The sequence below is a fragment of the Anabrus simplex genome, chromosome 9, assembly GCF_040414725.1.
Source record: "Anabrus simplex isolate iqAnaSimp1 chromosome 9, ASM4041472v1, whole genome shotgun sequence".
Taxonomy (NCBI): Eukaryota; Metazoa; Arthropoda; class Insecta; order Orthoptera; family Tettigoniidae; genus Anabrus; species Anabrus simplex.
This window is the reverse complement of record NC_090273.1, coordinates 125982252-125999598: the sequence shown is the minus strand read 5'-3', so window position 1 is coordinate 125999598 and position 17347 is coordinate 125982252. Positions and strand designations below refer to the sequence as shown.

General features: G+C 37.4%; 1 protein-coding gene across 1 annotated transcript in view; it reads left to right on the top strand.

The window, feature by feature from the left end:
- Positions 1-8934: 8934 nt before the first annotated feature.
- The window catches only part of bsf (bicoid stability factor), a 351343-nt gene continuing 342930 nt past the window's right edge, over positions 8935-17347 (top strand). Inside the window, exons 1-3 of the mRNA XM_067153608.2 lie at positions 8935-9130; positions 13390-13538; positions 13786-13908. Of these exons, the coding sequence (XP_067009709.2) occupies positions 8991-9130; positions 13390-13538; positions 13786-13908 (412 nt within the window). The 5' untranslated portion in view covers positions 8935-8990. The remainder of the gene's footprint in view (positions 9131-13389; positions 13539-13785; positions 13909-17347) is intronic.

The window sequence follows — 17347 nt, the reverse complement described above, 5'->3', positions numbered from 1 at the left end:
TGGATGTAGGACTGGTACCAAAAAGGCTTAATAAGAGGGTCACACAAGACAAGAAATTATACAGAAAAACTAAAGTTGATGAATTTCGGACTTACCTTAAATCACAATTCAGTTTTTGGATAAGTGAAGGGAGTAATGTGGATACACTTTGGGCTAAATTTAAAGGAATTATTTGGGAAGGAGGGAAGAGATTTGTACCTGTTAAGAAGGGTAAAATGACCTCAGACCCTGTTTATTATACAAGGGAAATAAGAAAATTAAAAAGAAAATGTAGAATAGTAAACAGGAAAATCAAAGAGGGTAGGGAGAATAGAGAAACTAGAAAACAGCTAATGAGGGAACTGAATAGAGGGAAAAAGGAAGCAAAAGAGAATTATATGAATGGCATTCTTCAAGAGGGTAATGACCACAAAGGGAAATGGAAAAAACTGTATTCATATATTAGGAATCAAAAAGGAAAAGGAATCCAAATTCCTACAATGGTGGGAGAAGGGGGTGAACACTATTTAACAGATACTGAGAAAGCAAACCTCTTCAGTAGGGAATTCAGAGATTCAGTAGAAGATTGTCAGGACTTGGAAACCATAACAGAAGATAGAGAGGGAGAGACACATAGGGAAACAAGAAGCTTCTCATTCACAAATGAAGATATTTTCAGAGAAATCCAACTGCTTCAGCAAGGAAAAGCAGCAGGAAGTGATCAAATTACTGGGGAGGTATTAAAGACGATGGGGTGGTATATAGTGCCTTATTTAAAATTTCTCTTTGACTATGTCATAAATAATAGTGTATTACCAAAGGAATGGAAGGAATCTATAATAATACCAATTTATAAAGGAGAGGGTGATAAAAGGAAACCAGAGAACTACAGACCAATCAGCCTGACCAGTATAGTTTGTAAAATACTGGAGAGTTTAATAGCAAAGTACATCAGAGGGATATGTGATGATAAAAATTGGTTAATGAGGAGCCAGTATGGATTTAGAAAGAAATTTTCTTGCGAGGCACAACTCTTGGGATTTCAGCAGGACATATCAGATCAGTTGGATTCAGGAGGCCAGTTAGATTGCATAGCCGTAGATCTTTCCAAAGCCTTTGATAGAGTGGAACATGGAATATTATTAAAGAAATTGGAGGGAATAAGACTGGACGTAAGGGTTATACGTTGGATAAGAACATTTCTAAATTCAAGGGTTCGGAAAGTCAAAGTAGGAAATTATATAACACAGGAAGAGAAAGTTTGGAAGGGAATTGCTCAGGGTAGTATAATCGGTCCGTTACTCTTCTTAATATACGCAAATGATTTAGGGAACAATATAACATCGAAAATAAGATTGTATGAAGATGACATAATTGTTTATAGGGAAATAAATAACATTGAGGATTGCTCATAATTACAAAGGGACCTTGAGAGTATCCAAGAATGGGTTGAAGAAAATAATATGAAGATTAATGGAGGCAAATCAACTGTTACAACATTTACAAACAGGAGCTTTAAAACTGAATTTGAATATACTTTGGATGAGGTAGTTATCCCTAAAGATGGCAAGTGCAAATACTTAGGTGTGAGATTTGAAAGTAATTTGCACTGGAAGGGTCATGTTGATGACATTGTTGGGAAAGCATACAGATCGTTACATGTCATAATGAGGCTACTTAAAGGATGCAACAAAGAAATAAAAGAAAAAAGTTACTTAAGTATGGTTCGTCCATTATTGGAATATGCAAACAGTGTTTGGGATCCTCACCAAGAATACCTAATAAAAGAACTTGGTGTGCAGAGGAAAGCAGCAAGGTTTGTAACAGGGGATTTCAGGAGAAAGAGTAGTGTATCAGAAATGCTAAAGGAACTTGGTTGGGAACCTTTAAGTAAGAGAAGGGAGAAAAGTAGACTTATAGGATTATATAGAGCCTATACAGGAGAAGAAGCATGGAGAGATGTCCGTGAGAGGCTTCAGTTGGAAAATAATTATATTGGTAGAACTGACCACAAGTACAAAATTAGAAGGAATTTTAGCAGAAGCGATTGGGGTAAATTTTCATTCATTGGGAAGGGCGTGAAGGAGTGGAACAGTTTACCAGGGGTAGTGTTTGATCCTTTTCCAAAATATGTACAGATATTCAAGAAGAGAATAAACAACAACAGAGAAAATAAATGAAATGTTAGAGGGCATTTGACCAGTGCAGGATATTGTAAATAAAAATATGTGTGATTAAATTAATTCCATCCCCTGGTCTATGGAGTTTGGACAGCCCAATTAGGGGACTGCCTGTAGGGGTGAAGTACAGTGGGGTCTTCGAGGGCCCTGGGACCGCTACGGTAGCTGTGAAGGCCCTTCAGGAACTCTGAAAAGTGGTGGCAAAAGGGGCTCTGGTTAAGACGCAGCAGGTCGTTATGCTACTTATGTTCCAAAATGGGTAAAATATAAATATGTAAATAAATTCAATGTTAATTTTAATCTTATACCAGTTGTATATTATTATTAGAAGTAATTTCACATACTGTATATGAGTTGACTATGTTTGTAAGATATTATAAGTAGAATTTTGTAAACAATATATATTTATTAAGGATGATGTATGTGTTTAATAGAACAAATTATTAGCGTAAATTGTATAATATTGTATTCTAGGAAAATTTTCTTCGTCTCTTGTTAATTTAAAATTTAGTGCTTGACAATAATGTATTTTAGTGTCCCATTTGCCACCGAGGTAGACACCCCATTTGCAAATAAAGAGATTTTGATTTTGATTTTGATTTATATTTATTTGTTATTCAATATATTATCTCCCAGTCACAAGTCCAACGTAATATTTCACTTGTATCACATCAACACACATTTACATAATTAATTATCGTTTTAGACACAAATACACTTAGATAGGCAAACTGAAAAAGGTACTATTGTGTCTTTTGTGTGTAGATCCATGAAAGTATGACACTATACGCTGTTCGAATACACAGATATCTTATGGTTCTTTAGCAGCATAACGTAATACACTGTACAAGATTAGGACTAAGGAAAACTCGTGGGGCGAGATACACTCACCAGGAACGTATAGAAATGCCACTTCGCAAACATGTCGGAAAAAAAACTGAAAATCTAGAGCATAATTACAATTTGATATGAGTGTTATCAAGGTACTCGTTTAAAATAGCAATGATGATAGGTGAAGGTTGAGACAGCAAGACTGATAGTCGTGTAGGTAAAGGTACGTGTACTTTAATTAATTTCTGCATTAAAATTGCCTGGTAGTATGCATATTGGGGGCATTGGAAAAATAAATGTTCGCTGTCGCCAGAAGGTTCTCCACAGGAACAAGTTGGGTCATTCGTAATGTGAAATCGAGATAAGTATACAGGGGTTAATGAATTATTAAAGCGTAATCTAATTATATTAGTGATGTGACGTCGTGTGTACTTACCGTTTGCAAACCACGGGGGTGTGGGAATATTCGGTTCAATTTGGTAATAATATTGGCCTTTCGTACCAGCTGATATATGCCATTGTGTGTACCGTGCGTGTTGAGCTTCGTGTTTAATACATGGAAGGATATCTGAGACCGGGATTTCGATTTGTAATAAGTTCGTGGTATCTGCACTAGCCTCTTTGGCTGCTATATCGGCCATGTCGTTGCCTACGTGCTGACTATGTCCTTTAATCCATAATAACGTTATAACAAAGCCAGATGTGTCGAGTTGATAAAGGAGATGTTTAACTTCGTAGACATATGTATTTTGACTGTGGGAGAAAGATTGTAGAGCTTGTAGCACACTTTGAGAATCGCTAAATATATTTATTTTTCTGGAATGCAATTGTTGGACATATAATATGGCTGCTGTAAAGATAGTTAAATTATTAGGCAACGGATATTTAAAGCTAGTTTGTGTTTGTGGATAAAAAATGCTGCTCCAACTCCAGTACACGACTTTGACCCATCGGTAAAAATGTGATAATCTGGTGAAGTAATTAAACTTTTAAATTTCTTATGAGCGTATGGTATGAGGTTAGGTGCATGCATTGTTTGATTCGAAGAATCAAAATGTACAATGATAATTGATGGATGGAATGTTTGAATATCGTATCTATATGAGTACATATTTAAGCGTGATGTTCGTAATATAATCTCAGCAATATGGTGCATTTCAGCATATGCCATATATATGGCGGGGTACTGATGATTAGGAGGAGGTCGCTGTTGATAGTATTTATATAATAATTTTAATTTGGGGACGATAAGAGAGTTTGATCTGCTAATATGTTTAAGTAGAAATGTTTTCGAAATTTTTATCCTTCGAATGTGCTGCGGTTCTTCTGTAGTTTCCACTAATAAAGCGTTAGTAGGTGTTTTTCGGAGGGCACCCACGCTGATACGTAATGCAGAAAATTGTAAACGATCTAAGGCTAATGAACTGTTTTTATAGGCCAAATCGATAATATGTGCACTATAACCAAGTGTGGAACGGATAGTTGCACGATATAATTGTAATGCTGACAAGGTGTCAGCTCCCCATGTACGTTTCGTTACCGTTCGTAATATGGTGATATTGCGATCAGATTTCCTAATTAAATACTGTATTTGGGGTTGCCATGTATGTCTTTGGTCTATATAGACGCCTAAATATAAGTGTTGTGGGACAAAGGGGATGCTATAAGTATCAAAAGTAATAGGACTTCTATCAAAGGTTCGTTTATTAGTAAAAATCATCGCTGCACACTTAGATAAAGAAAGAGAAAGTCCGTGGATCGTTAACCATAGAAAAACTAAACTCAAAACATGAGATATTGTGGCTCTACAATTGTCAATGTTTGTGTGGGAATAATAAATGACATAGTTATCCGCAAAGGCTAGAATTCGAGCATGCGGTGTCACAATAGATTCTAGATCTTTCATATAAAGAGCAAACAAAATTCTCTTAGTATCGATCCCTGTGGTAATCCCTTTGATGTATATCGGCTTTCAATTGTGTGTTGAGTTGATTTGATGGTTAACCGACGGTTGGTGAATAGTTGAAATCTGATGGGGAATCCATAAATAATTAATTTCTCCCAGAGGATATGCAATAACACAGCATCATAGGCGCCTTTAGTATCTAAAAAACTGCAATGGTAGATTGTTTCCGCCATTTTGCTAATAAAATATCGAGTAGGAAAATAATGATAGGTTCCTGTGTACTATGACCACGTCTAAAAGCGAATTGATACTTAGGTAATAACGTGTGATGTTCTAATAACCACGCCATTCGTTTCATGAGGATTTTACAGGAAACTTTTCGTATACATGATCCCAATACAATGCCACGAAAATTTTCAGGTTCTGTATGTCGTTTTGTGGGTTTCAAAATAGGGGTTATGAAAAAAATCGTTCCATGTTATTGATACTTGTAACGACTCAAGAATACCATTGTAATATTGTAGTAAATAAAGTTGGACGTGAGGAGGAAGGGCCTTTAGCATAAGATAAGTAATGGCGTCAGGTCCTGGTGTTGAACTATGAACGGTGCATAATACAGATTGAAGTTCATTATATGTAATTAGGTTTAATAATGAAATTGACGAGAGTTGTCCATTGAGTTATGTAGAAAGGGAGGATTTACTGATACTGGGGCGAGGGTATATAGAAAGTCTTCTAAAACTTGTCGCGGATATGAAAAATGAGTTTGGTATTGGAATGTTCTAGTTATCATGCGGATAACGTTCCAGAATTTCGCGGCTGGTAAGTGTGGAGTTAGAGTAGAAATAAAGGATTGCCAAGCTTTTCGTTTTTTGGCATTAAAGACAAGCTTTGTTTTTGCTATATGATTTCGTAACTGGAAATAATGATGCTGGTTCATGGATTGGCGATATTGTTTAAATAATTGTTTTCTCTTATGAATGAGATCGTGGCTTTCTTTATCCCACCATTTTATTTCGTATTCCGTTGGGGGGTTTGTTACCTTAAGCGGTCTACACGGATGAAACATATTTAAATATTGTGTTAAATAAGGGAGTAATATTGAAAAGGTAATAGGTGACTCGTGTTCCTACTGTAGAATGTGATAGAGATATGATTGATAATTTAAAATATTGAAATTTTTATAGGATCGGACATTTCTTGTGAAGGAAGGTGGCGTATACTGGGAAGTTATTGGCCGATTCCCATATGTTATAACAATTGGGAAGTGGTCACTGGTGTAGGTGTGGGATAATGTGTGCCAGGTGGTTATAGGAACCATATTTGTACGGCATAATGTAAGGTCCACGCCACTGAGTGGTGATCCAGGCGGAGTTAAACGGGTTGGGGATCCAACATTTAAAATAAACAGATTCTGGTGATTGGAGGTAACAAGTAAATTGGAGCCTTTTTTCGTGCCATTGTACACTCCCACTCGGTATGGTGGCAATCGAAATCACCGAGAATAAAAAGGTGTTGGAATGGTGCGAATTGCTGGGAAAAATGCGTCCATTGATTTTGAGTAACGTAAATGCGAGGGGGGCAATAAATATTTATAAAACAAGTATTATGGTAAATGATCCCTACTGCATACGTGTGTGGAATAATATATTGCAAAGATAGTTGTGTTTAGTGTAGTGAGTCTTTTACACATGTGGCTACTCCATCAAAACCATTACTATCGTATCGGAATACTTGATAACCTCGTAATCTGAAAGATAATTGTGGTTGAAGCCACGTTTCTTGTAAGAAAATAATATTAGCTTGCGTTTCATTTATGTGAATTTGTAATTCATGTCGTTTAGAGGTGGCACTTCGACAATTCCATTGTAATAATTGAATCATACGAGAATGTTCATTATATGGTCTCTTAGTTTATATAGAACATGGTGTATCTGTGGCTCATGGCTCATACTTTGGAGTAACATTACCAGCAATTGCTGGATATCCTGATGAAGTCTTTGCTTCGTATGAGGATAGTTTATGCCTTGTGGGGCTGCAGAAAGTGGCTGCCCATTAGATTGTGACGAACTTGATGGGTATGGTAATTGCGTAGGTTGCTGCATTGTACTTGTTGATGGGATAGAATTGACTGGAACCAAATGCTCATTTCGCAGTATGGCCAAATATCCTTGCTTATCAAATCCGGGCTCAGGTTAGGAGGGGGAGATTGCATGATGACCTGAGTAAACTTACGTTTACGAGGATTAGATGTCTGGGGGGGGGGGGGGAGGATTCGATGGCAACGGAGTGAATTGATTTTCCTGTTGCTCAGAATGATAAATTGGAAGGGTGGTTCGAGCTTTAGCTTCTGGAAAAGACAGATATTCGGTGCTCATTAACCGTTTAATTTGAACCTGATACTTGTGTTCAGGACAGATCGAGGAACCCGTAACATGATTTTTCTTACAATAAACACATTGCGTGAATTACTCAGTACAACCATGTGTTTCATGCTGCTGAGTACATTTTCCACAACGTGCATTTTTGGCCTGACATTGTCGGATTACATGTCCATAGCGCTGGCATTTGCGACAGCGGATTGGTGAAAAAATATAGGGTTCAACTTCCATATAAACCTTATATAAGGCAACATGGGATGGAAGCGTTTGTGCCCCGAAAACTATTTTAATAGAACCCGTTGGGAGGTATTGGGTTTCTCCATCTTGAATTGCGCGACGATTAAGTCGTTGAACGCTTTTAACTGGTACTTCAGATTCCAAGTATTGTAGAATTTCTTCATTAGTTAAACCTTTTTCGACTCCCCGAATTATTCCTACTCGCAACACTTGCGAAGATGGAATATAGGCTTTAATTTTTAGGGTTTCAGGAATAGGGCTGCTCAAAAAGTCGTTGGCTTGAGAAGCCGTATGGAAAGTGACTTGAAGTCTATTTCGTCCCTTACGTTGGATTGATTTGACGTTTAACTTAGTTTCATAGAATCGACGACCAAGTGCCATAGGGTGGAAACTACCGATGTTTTGTTCGTTACTGGATTCCACGAATACATATGGTCCATGGCGAAAGCGATTATAATATTCCGGGGGGGGGGAACTACTTTTGACACCTCGGGTTGTTTGTTAAGTTGTTCTGTAGTATGACATACTGACACTTTCGTATTACGACGCTGTGAATCAGTCTCAGTTGACTAAGAGCCTTGCATCTGTCTCGTATTACTAGGTGAATCAGTTATGGATTCCTCATCCATGGGTATGACAATCTCACGTTCCACTCGTAATTTAGACCCGGACAATAACAACGTTCCTCCACTGTCGGTCTCCATGGTTCACCACTGCTTCACTACACATAAGCGAACACAATTGATTACCACTGCCGCGCACAACTGACCCGCACAAACAAGGTAGTATACCGCACGACGATTCATGTAGAACTGATTCTCTAATAAGAATAACGAATGACAAATTCACATTCAGTACGTACACTGTTGCCAACGTAACAAAAACGAACGTCACGATTTTTGCCATTCCAAAGCATAGCTGTTGTGTATCCTGTTTATATATTGAGATCACTGGTCCTTGTCTGTCGATATTGTTCCAGTCTCTTTAAATACAGAGCCACCCACAAGATGTAGATTTTCACCTATACCAGTGATCTTTGTACTAAAGTACTTTCTGAATAGTCCTACGGTTCATGATCATAAACAAGTGGTTCCCAAATTCCTCAGTTTTAACACCTTTGAGATAAAGTATTTATTAGTCACCATAACTAAATGTTTCTGAGTGTTCGAAAGTGTTTCATTTATATCGTATTGGAACTGGGTGTTAGTTAAATACAGAGCCCAACCATATATCAAGAAGAAGAAGAAGAAGAAGAAGAAGAAGAATTACAGAGCCCAACCTAGACCAACTACAATCCCAACCATTTATCAAGAAGAAGAAATACAGAGCCCAACCAAATATCTAGAAGAAGAAGAAGAAGAAGAAGAAGAAGAAGAAGAAGAAGAAAAGATTAAGAAGAAGAAGCAGAAGCAGAAGAAGTTCCAGTCTTTTAGGTTCTAGTTCCTTGCATGGTTCCTTGTTGTGGGTATTGGAAAAATGACTTCCCTGCTTCGTACGTCGAAATTTGTTCGTTATTTTGCAGGTTTCACTAGGAGCTTGGTTTTTAATCCCTCTAGAGGAGAAACTGATGGCTCTTTTGTGCAGAAAAGTCATTGTCTAACTACAAGTTTTACGAAGTAAGTATAAAGCAAACCGGCATTTCGTTGTAGGAGTTAAATGGGGAAAAGCTTTGGGTGTTTTAAGGCAATATTCAAGCAAAATGTTTCTTTTATGTCTTAATGCTTGACTTATCTTCGTAAGGGTAATGCAATATGAGGATGAGAAAACATTGAGTATTCCGAGTTACTGTTGATTGCACATAACCTTAAAATTAGGTGTATCTCCTGCCCTTGTTCCGTTTCTCCGTGGAGTCTGGTATGAAGTAAGATTAATCATCGTAGCGAGTTTTTACGGCCGGATGCCCTTTCTGTCGTCAACTTCCTCGGAGGAGTTTATGAGATGAAATGAATGACGTGATAGGCCTGTATGATAGTAGGAATGGGCAAAATTAAAAGAGCCCTTGACCATCAAGAAGAAGAAGAAGATAGTGGGGAGGCAAAGGATGAAACTCTGTGCCAGTATGTAGCCTACTCCTGTCAAATAGCACTAAGGGGTCTGCTCATCGCTATCCTATGAAGGAACTGTATCAACAGCATCGTATGCCCTCACCTCATATAAATACTGCAGATAGGTTTGGGATTTTATCCAGACATTTAGAACACAAAACTAATGATTAGAAATTGTATCGCGTCATCTTCCCTGCTGGCGAATATTCTGATGGGTTTGTTTTTTCCATCAACAGTACTCGCACTGGCTAACTGTGGTGTCAGATCATATGGACTTGACGTAGTAGCGATCTTATTACCAGGCGGACTGCTAACTGGACTTAAACATTGTGAGAAATGTGTTAAGGTCTGTGTTATCATGGATATGTGATATGCTGTCATTTAGGGCTCAGTAGTTTAATTTTGTGCCTGGACCTCCATGTAACCTTTTTTTTTTTTTTTTGTGTGTAGTGAATTTGGAATTCCTCATTGAATGTAGCATCTTACTATTTCTATAATCCGATAATGAACTATCTAACTTATGCGGTCTTTGCGGGCTTCTGTGGACGTAATTTTAATCTTTTGGGGGTAATTTTCATCTTAATGACATTGAAGTCCCAAACTTCCCCTACTCCTCCATACAGGCCCTCTATTGTATGGAGAGTTGTCAGAGCTATGGATAGTTGGCAGTACACTGCATGAGCCATGTGTTTCCTGGGTGGAGGAGTGGGGGTAGGAACAACTCAATTCTTGCACTTGCCTCGCTTCTGAAATTTAGTAAGTGCAGCATGAGTTTTATAGCATTGTAATTGATTTGAAATAGTTACAAATCTTATGTAGAATACGTTGTAGAGGAGAGATGTATTCACTGAGACAGCCAGGAACCCAACCGCCAGCCACCAGAAGTACATTTACTTTTGTAACCAATTATCATTCGCCATTCCTGAAGCACACACAAGCATTTCCATCGGCTGTGATGTAATCATTCCCAGCAATCAAGACAAATACATTCAGTTACCAACCCGTGCAAAATGAAAACACTACTACTAAATGCAACCAGTAATTGCCCTACAGAATGGTGGAGGCCTTAAGCTTCTTTGCGGCCCTAACCTGGGGGCTTACGTCTCTAGACCCCCTTGCTTTATCACACACGAGTTGAAACAGATATGGATAATTTAGAAACGTCATCTTAATATATGAAATATATTGTATTGAACAGGAGGATTCAATAAACATTTACTTTGTGAAAGTGAGAACGTCAATACGGAATGAAATTTATATTATGTAATGGGAAACCATGGTAAACTATCTTCAGGGCTGCTGACAGTGGTGTTTGAACTTACTATCTCCCCCACCACTTTCAGTGATCTCCCCAGAAATTTTCATCAGCCGGGTGGCAGGAATGAGTAGCCGGGTGGGGAAACTACGTAAAAAATGGATATGATAAAATTTCAATTTATTTCCCTCAGAATATTAACAGTAATATCAGACAAGTAAACATTAACTATAAAATTGAACTATTTTAGTGTTATCATCATCAACAAGACATAATGGAGTATTTAGAACTTCTAGTATTTTACTGCTCATTCATAATCGCGTAACTCTGGGATTGATCACTCAGTTGCTGCGGAATGCCATCCGGGTTTGTAATGTTGTGCGGAATCAAATGCTTGTATGTAATTCCATGCAAATACAGACACCGCTCACGCACGACACTACGCGATATTCAAGCTAAACCTTTAAACTCTGATATAATTTGCAATTATGCTGACAATAATGATTTATCATTTAAATAAACAGTTTTACAGTATTTATATTTTAGTTTGGAGCACCCAAGGACTTGAATATGTATTAATATTATATGTAACCAGCACATATCTAGGTTATGTTAGTTGGGCGGTCTGTAAAAACGGCAGGGCGGTGCGCCCTTTAAAAAGGTCCTAGGGAGAACGTCGACTTTCCTAGTGTTAACCCCTTCATATATCCATATCCCGGAAAACTACTTATGTTAGTGCAACGTTGAGATTCATTAAAAAAAAAAAAAAAAGAAAATCACACAGTCACTTTCTCTTTACAGTAATTAAATAAGGAGAGATTGTTATGAAACAGCTATCTTGAAGGTAAATTTGACATATGTAAATTATGACAAATATATTATTACTTTGTCATGCTCTGAGACTCTGGGAGAGAGCCATTGAAAGGAGAATGAAGGAGGAGACTAACATCACTGAAAACCAGTTCGGGTTCATGCCTGGGAGGTTTACTATGGAGTACTCGTGGAAAAGTACTGTATGCATGGGGAAGACCTGCAGATGTTCTTTATATACCTGGGAAAGGCCTATGATTGGATGCCATTGAGCACTTAAGAAGTAGGCTGTGTGTTACATCTGGACATCACGATCAACCAAGATCTATATTTATAATGAATGCCAAACATCTGCATACAGTTTGCAGCGTATTGGTTAGCATGATTAGCTGTGTTCCTTAGAGGTCTGGGTTGGATTTCTGGTACTGCCATGATTTAAAAATGGTAGGAGGGCTGATATGTGGTTAACATGGTACTTGTAGCTCACCTCTTATTGCGGGTGTGCCTAAAAACATCTGCACCACATCAGGATGAAGACACGAATTTACTTACCATGGAGTTGCTGGAAAATTTTCAGTTAAAGTAGGCCTGGATCAGGGCTCTGTTCTTGACCTCTATGTGTTTATAAGAATAATTGATGAGCTAATGAAGCATATCCAGGAAGAAGCCCCAGGGAGTACACTGTTGGTAACATCGTGTTTATGGCCAACAGTGTGGATGCACTTCAGGATAAGGTTAACAGGTGGAAGGATGGAGAAATGGGCTAAATGTTTGCAGAGGTTTTCAATGGAAGACCAGATAAGTAAAGGGATGAGTATCAATAGTGAGGTCATTCAAACAAGTTTCGTGGTTCAGTAGTAGGTGATGACGGCATCCATAAGGCTATATATATGTATAAAAAATAACATGTCCTGACTGACTGGCTTACTGATTCATCATCGCCGAGCCAAAACTCTGGACATAAAGAAATGGCATTTTGAGGTTACATTTATATTACAGTATAAGTGCTGACTAAGGGAGGATGTTTGATATTCCATCGCGAGGGAGGAGGGGGATTTTTAAAAAGAGTATATCTCTAAAACTTAACAGTTTAAAGATGTGAAAATTGTTATTTGGAATCTTCTTTAAGAATAAAGAAACACACATCTTTTTCTGAAATTCCACTTGTGGGCGGTGTGAAAAGGACTGAAAAAGGGTTGAATTCTTTAATGAGGAAAATTATATATATCACAGACATGGATATTGGTATTTGGAATCTCCTTTAAAAAATAAATAATGTTTTGTTTTTGGAAAATCCATTTAAGGGGGTGAAAAAGACTGAAAAAGGGGTTGAATTATTTTTATGAGGATACTTATATCTTAAAAACTGAAGATGTTACAGACGTGAAAATTGGTAGTTGGAATTTCCATAAAAAATAATGAAACCCGTACGTTTGTTGTAGGAAAATCCACTTAGGTGGGAACAGCCTAAAATTTGATAGATAGCTCATATAATGAAGGATCTGGAATCACAGATTTTCAAAGATAATGTCCAAGACAGGAGATATTAGAAGGGAGCTACCAGAAAAGTTGACCCCAGCTGATTGAGAAGGGGAAAAAGGAAATTATGTTCAAGTAAATATAAATACGCCCAGTTTTGATCAACTATGTATGAAACTTGCCGTTTTTTACATATTGTCAGTGTATTACAAACTCAACAAATTCTTTCTTATTTCTTTGTCTATGAATATAGCATTGGTGTCATATTCTGCATACTTTGTTTCAGGAGCCTTGCTACTCAGACAGTATCCACACCATCTCAACAGGAATCAAATCTTGACCGTAGCTTAAGGCGTTTAGATCAAGATGTACGACGGCTAGGAAGAATATCACGTAGAGAACTGGAAGATGTCTTGGAGGAATTACGTCATACTAGTAATCTTTTACATTTTATTGATTTATTCATTCCTTCAGATCTCTTGAGAAAATGCTCATTAATAGACTAGCACATAATTTGTCAATAAAATAACTAGTAGTTAGCTTGAATTAATATAGTTAATTTAGTTAATTAATTTTCATTTATTAATTATTTTGGTAGGGTTAAGTCCTGACTTGAAATGAGGTAGAATGTTTTTCTTTTTTTTATTTCTTAGTATATATATCTGTGAACTTCTCATTCTAGGATCTGCCACCGGTACCCAGTCACTGCTTATTATTCGTTGCTGTGGGAATTTAGTTCCTGAAGAGCCACCAGAGGTCAGGACACAGTTAGTGCAGGAAATATGGAAAACTCTGGAAAATCTTGGTATAGTATTTACATGAATGTGTATTATTTGTTTCTTGTTTCTGAATCTTGTGAATTTTTTAAAGAAAAAATAACCTCAAGTCAGTTTTATACCTAAGGATTGTTTTGTTTTTGGTATTTGTTGTTGTAAGAAATATTCATCATCATCATCATCATCATCATTTCCCTTTATCCAGTTGTAGCCAGGTAGGGGCAAATGTGGTTCCTCTCCACTTTCTTCGGTCTTTCCACCACTCCCCTCCAACACTGTGTTGCAGTCTAGGTTCCTTTCTATAATACTGCATTGGATTGTGTCCTTCCATTACAATCATGGCTGTCCATGGCCTCTCGTTCCTTGCATTTGCATTTCCAACACCTTTTTTTTGGCATTCTTTCATCACTCATTCGCTTTGTGCCCAAACCATCTTAGTCGGCTCTTCTCTATTCTATCATTCATTTTTTCCACTCCAATTTCTTTCTGGATTTTCTCATTCCTTATTTTGTCTCTTGTACTCTTCTGTATCATACTCTTCAAGAACTTCATTTCAGCTGCCTGTATTCGACTCTCATCCTTCTTTGTCATTGTCCAAATTTCTGCTCTGTAAGTTGTTATACCGGTAGGTATATAATACATCTTGTACATAGTTTCCTTTGCTTCCATTGGCACATCTTTGTCCCGTAACATGTTTCTTACACTATGATAGAAACAACTTCAAGGTTGAATCCTCTTACTAATCTCAGCATCCAGTCGAGCATTCTCCATTACTTCACTTCCCAGGTATTTGAACGTCTCCACTACTTCCAGGGGCTTCTCTGCAAGTCTAATCTGACCTTTCCCTTCTTTTTCCCCTCTAGTCATAACAAGAGTTTTACTCTTTTCTACACCTATTTTCAATCCACATTCTTCGATCTTCCCATTCATCACATCCAACTGTTCTTGAATCTTCATATCCTCTTCTCCTCAAATCACAATATCATCTGCAAATAACATGATGTTCATTTCTCTCCATGTGTTGTTTTTGCAGTTCTCATGATGTAAAGAGGATTGGTGATAGAACACTTCCCTGTCTCAGCCCACTAGTGATTTTGAACCAACTTGTCCTGCCAACTTATGTTTGCACGCAACAACATTCCTTGTACATTGCCATGATCATTTTTATTAATCCCTGTCCAATTTGTTTTTGCACCAGACTGTCCCAAACTTTAGTCCAGGGGACACTTGTCATATGCCTTGTCAATGAATTTGAAAGGTATAAACTGTGGTTAACTGCATGCAGTAACGGGCCTTAGAATATTTTGTAACGCAGCGAGGGTTGGTACTTCTGAATTGCGAATTGGCGGTTAATTCGAAATCACGTAATTCGAAGTCCGATTTTTTAGTCCCAACGACTTCGAATTAAGGAGGTTTTACTGTATTTTAGGTTCCCTATGGGAATCAACATCTACATCATTTGATGGCCAGGCAGGCATCAATTTTTGAAAATGAGACATAGCACTCATAGTGCATTGGCACTGCTGGTGGCTTCAAGTAGCCTATGCAGTGGCCTCCACAGTATGCACTAGCCTTGCGTCTTGGGTGGTGTGCTAAGTCCCAACTGACGAACCTAACTTAGCACACGAGGGCGAAACGCAGGCAACCAAGAATGAGTTAGCTGGAAAATTTATAATGTCCAATAACGGACCATTATATTGGTATTACCCAGAAGAGGAGGTAGAGGAATGTTACGACCAAATAGATGAGATTAGTGGAAGAGAAATTAAGAATGCATGTGTGGTGATAATGGGAGATTGGAATGCCGTTGTTGGAGAAGGACGTGAAGACAAAATAGTTGGGAAATATGGGCTCGGAGTTAGAAATGACAGAGGTTAGATGTTAGTTGACTTCTGTAAAAGAAACAACATTATTATTGGCAATACATTGTTTGAAAACAATAAAAGGCGGAGGTATACTTGGACATCTAGTATTAATAATGAAAGGTACCAAATAGACTATATTATGATACTACAGAGATATAGGAATGGCTTAAAAAATGCAAAATGTTATCCAGGAGCAAATATGTTCTGATTACATAGTTGTTGCAGAACTGTGCATTAAATTAAAAATAGTTAGGATAAGCAAGAGCAATGAAGTTATATGTCTTGAAAATTTGAAAGAAAACAAAAATGTAGTAGAGTTGGAAGAAGGCTTGTTGAAAGATTACAAACTGAGTATGAGGCTGTGTTAATGAAAAATGGGAGAGATTTAGAAACAATCTTAAAGAGACAGCAAAAGAAGTTCTGGGAACAAAACGGAGCAGAAAAATAAGAAAGGAATGGGTGACTGAAGAAATGTTGGACAAAATGGAAGAAAAGGGAAAGAAGAAAAACATAAACACTCAAGAAGGAAGAAATATGTATAGAGAATTAAATAATGAATTAATGAGGTTGACTGAACTTGCTAAAGAAAAGTGGATCAGAGAAACCTGCAGCAAAATAGAATGGTTGGAAAGTGAAGGTAAATATGACATGATGTACAAAGAAGCTATGGTATTAACATTCAAGGATAAAAGGAATGGAAGTGGAATGACAGATTAAAACATTGGATGGACAGTTAGTGAGCCTGAAAAAGTTAAGGAATGATGGAAAGAGAACATAGAATGGATATATGATTGAAACAGCAGACCAGATGAGAGTAGTATAAATTTGGAGAAGGAAAATGAAATAAATGAAGATCAGATTGGTTTCAGTATATTAGAAGAGGAAATGGAGGCAACTGAAGAATGGTAAGGCAGTTGGTGTAGATGAAATACCAATTGAACTAGTCAGAGTACTGCAGGGGAAAGGAAAGCATATATTTGTCAAGAAATTTACTTAAAAGTGAAATGGCCAAAAGATTTTCTGGGAAATATAATAATACCAATAGAAAAAAGGAAAAATAGTAAGAAATGTGAAGAACACAGGACACTTAAGTTTAATTTCTCATGCAGCTAAAATACTATTAAGAGCAATAAACAGAAGGATTTACAGACGAATGGAGAATTATATTGGTGAAGAACAGTATGGATTTAGGCATGGAGTAGGCACAAGGGATGCCATTGGTTTACTGAAAGTCATAGGAGAAAGGTACATAGAGAAGAATAGAAAAGTATACACAGTCTTTGTAGACCTAGAGAAGGCACTTGACAAAGTGAGTTGGGATAAGCTCTTGGAGATACTTAAAAAACATGGAGTGGAATGGAGAGAGAGAAGACTGATCAAGCAATTATATTACAACAAAACAGCAAGAGTGAGAATAAGAGGAGAATTAACAGAAGAAATCAGATTGGGGAAAGGTGTTAGACAGGGTTGCTGCTTATCACCAACTTTGTTTAATATATACTTGGCAGAAATTATTTGTGAATGCTTGGATGGAAAAAGAGGTGTCAACGTTGGAGGTAACAGAATTGAATGTATAAGATTTGCTGATGATATGGCAGTAAAA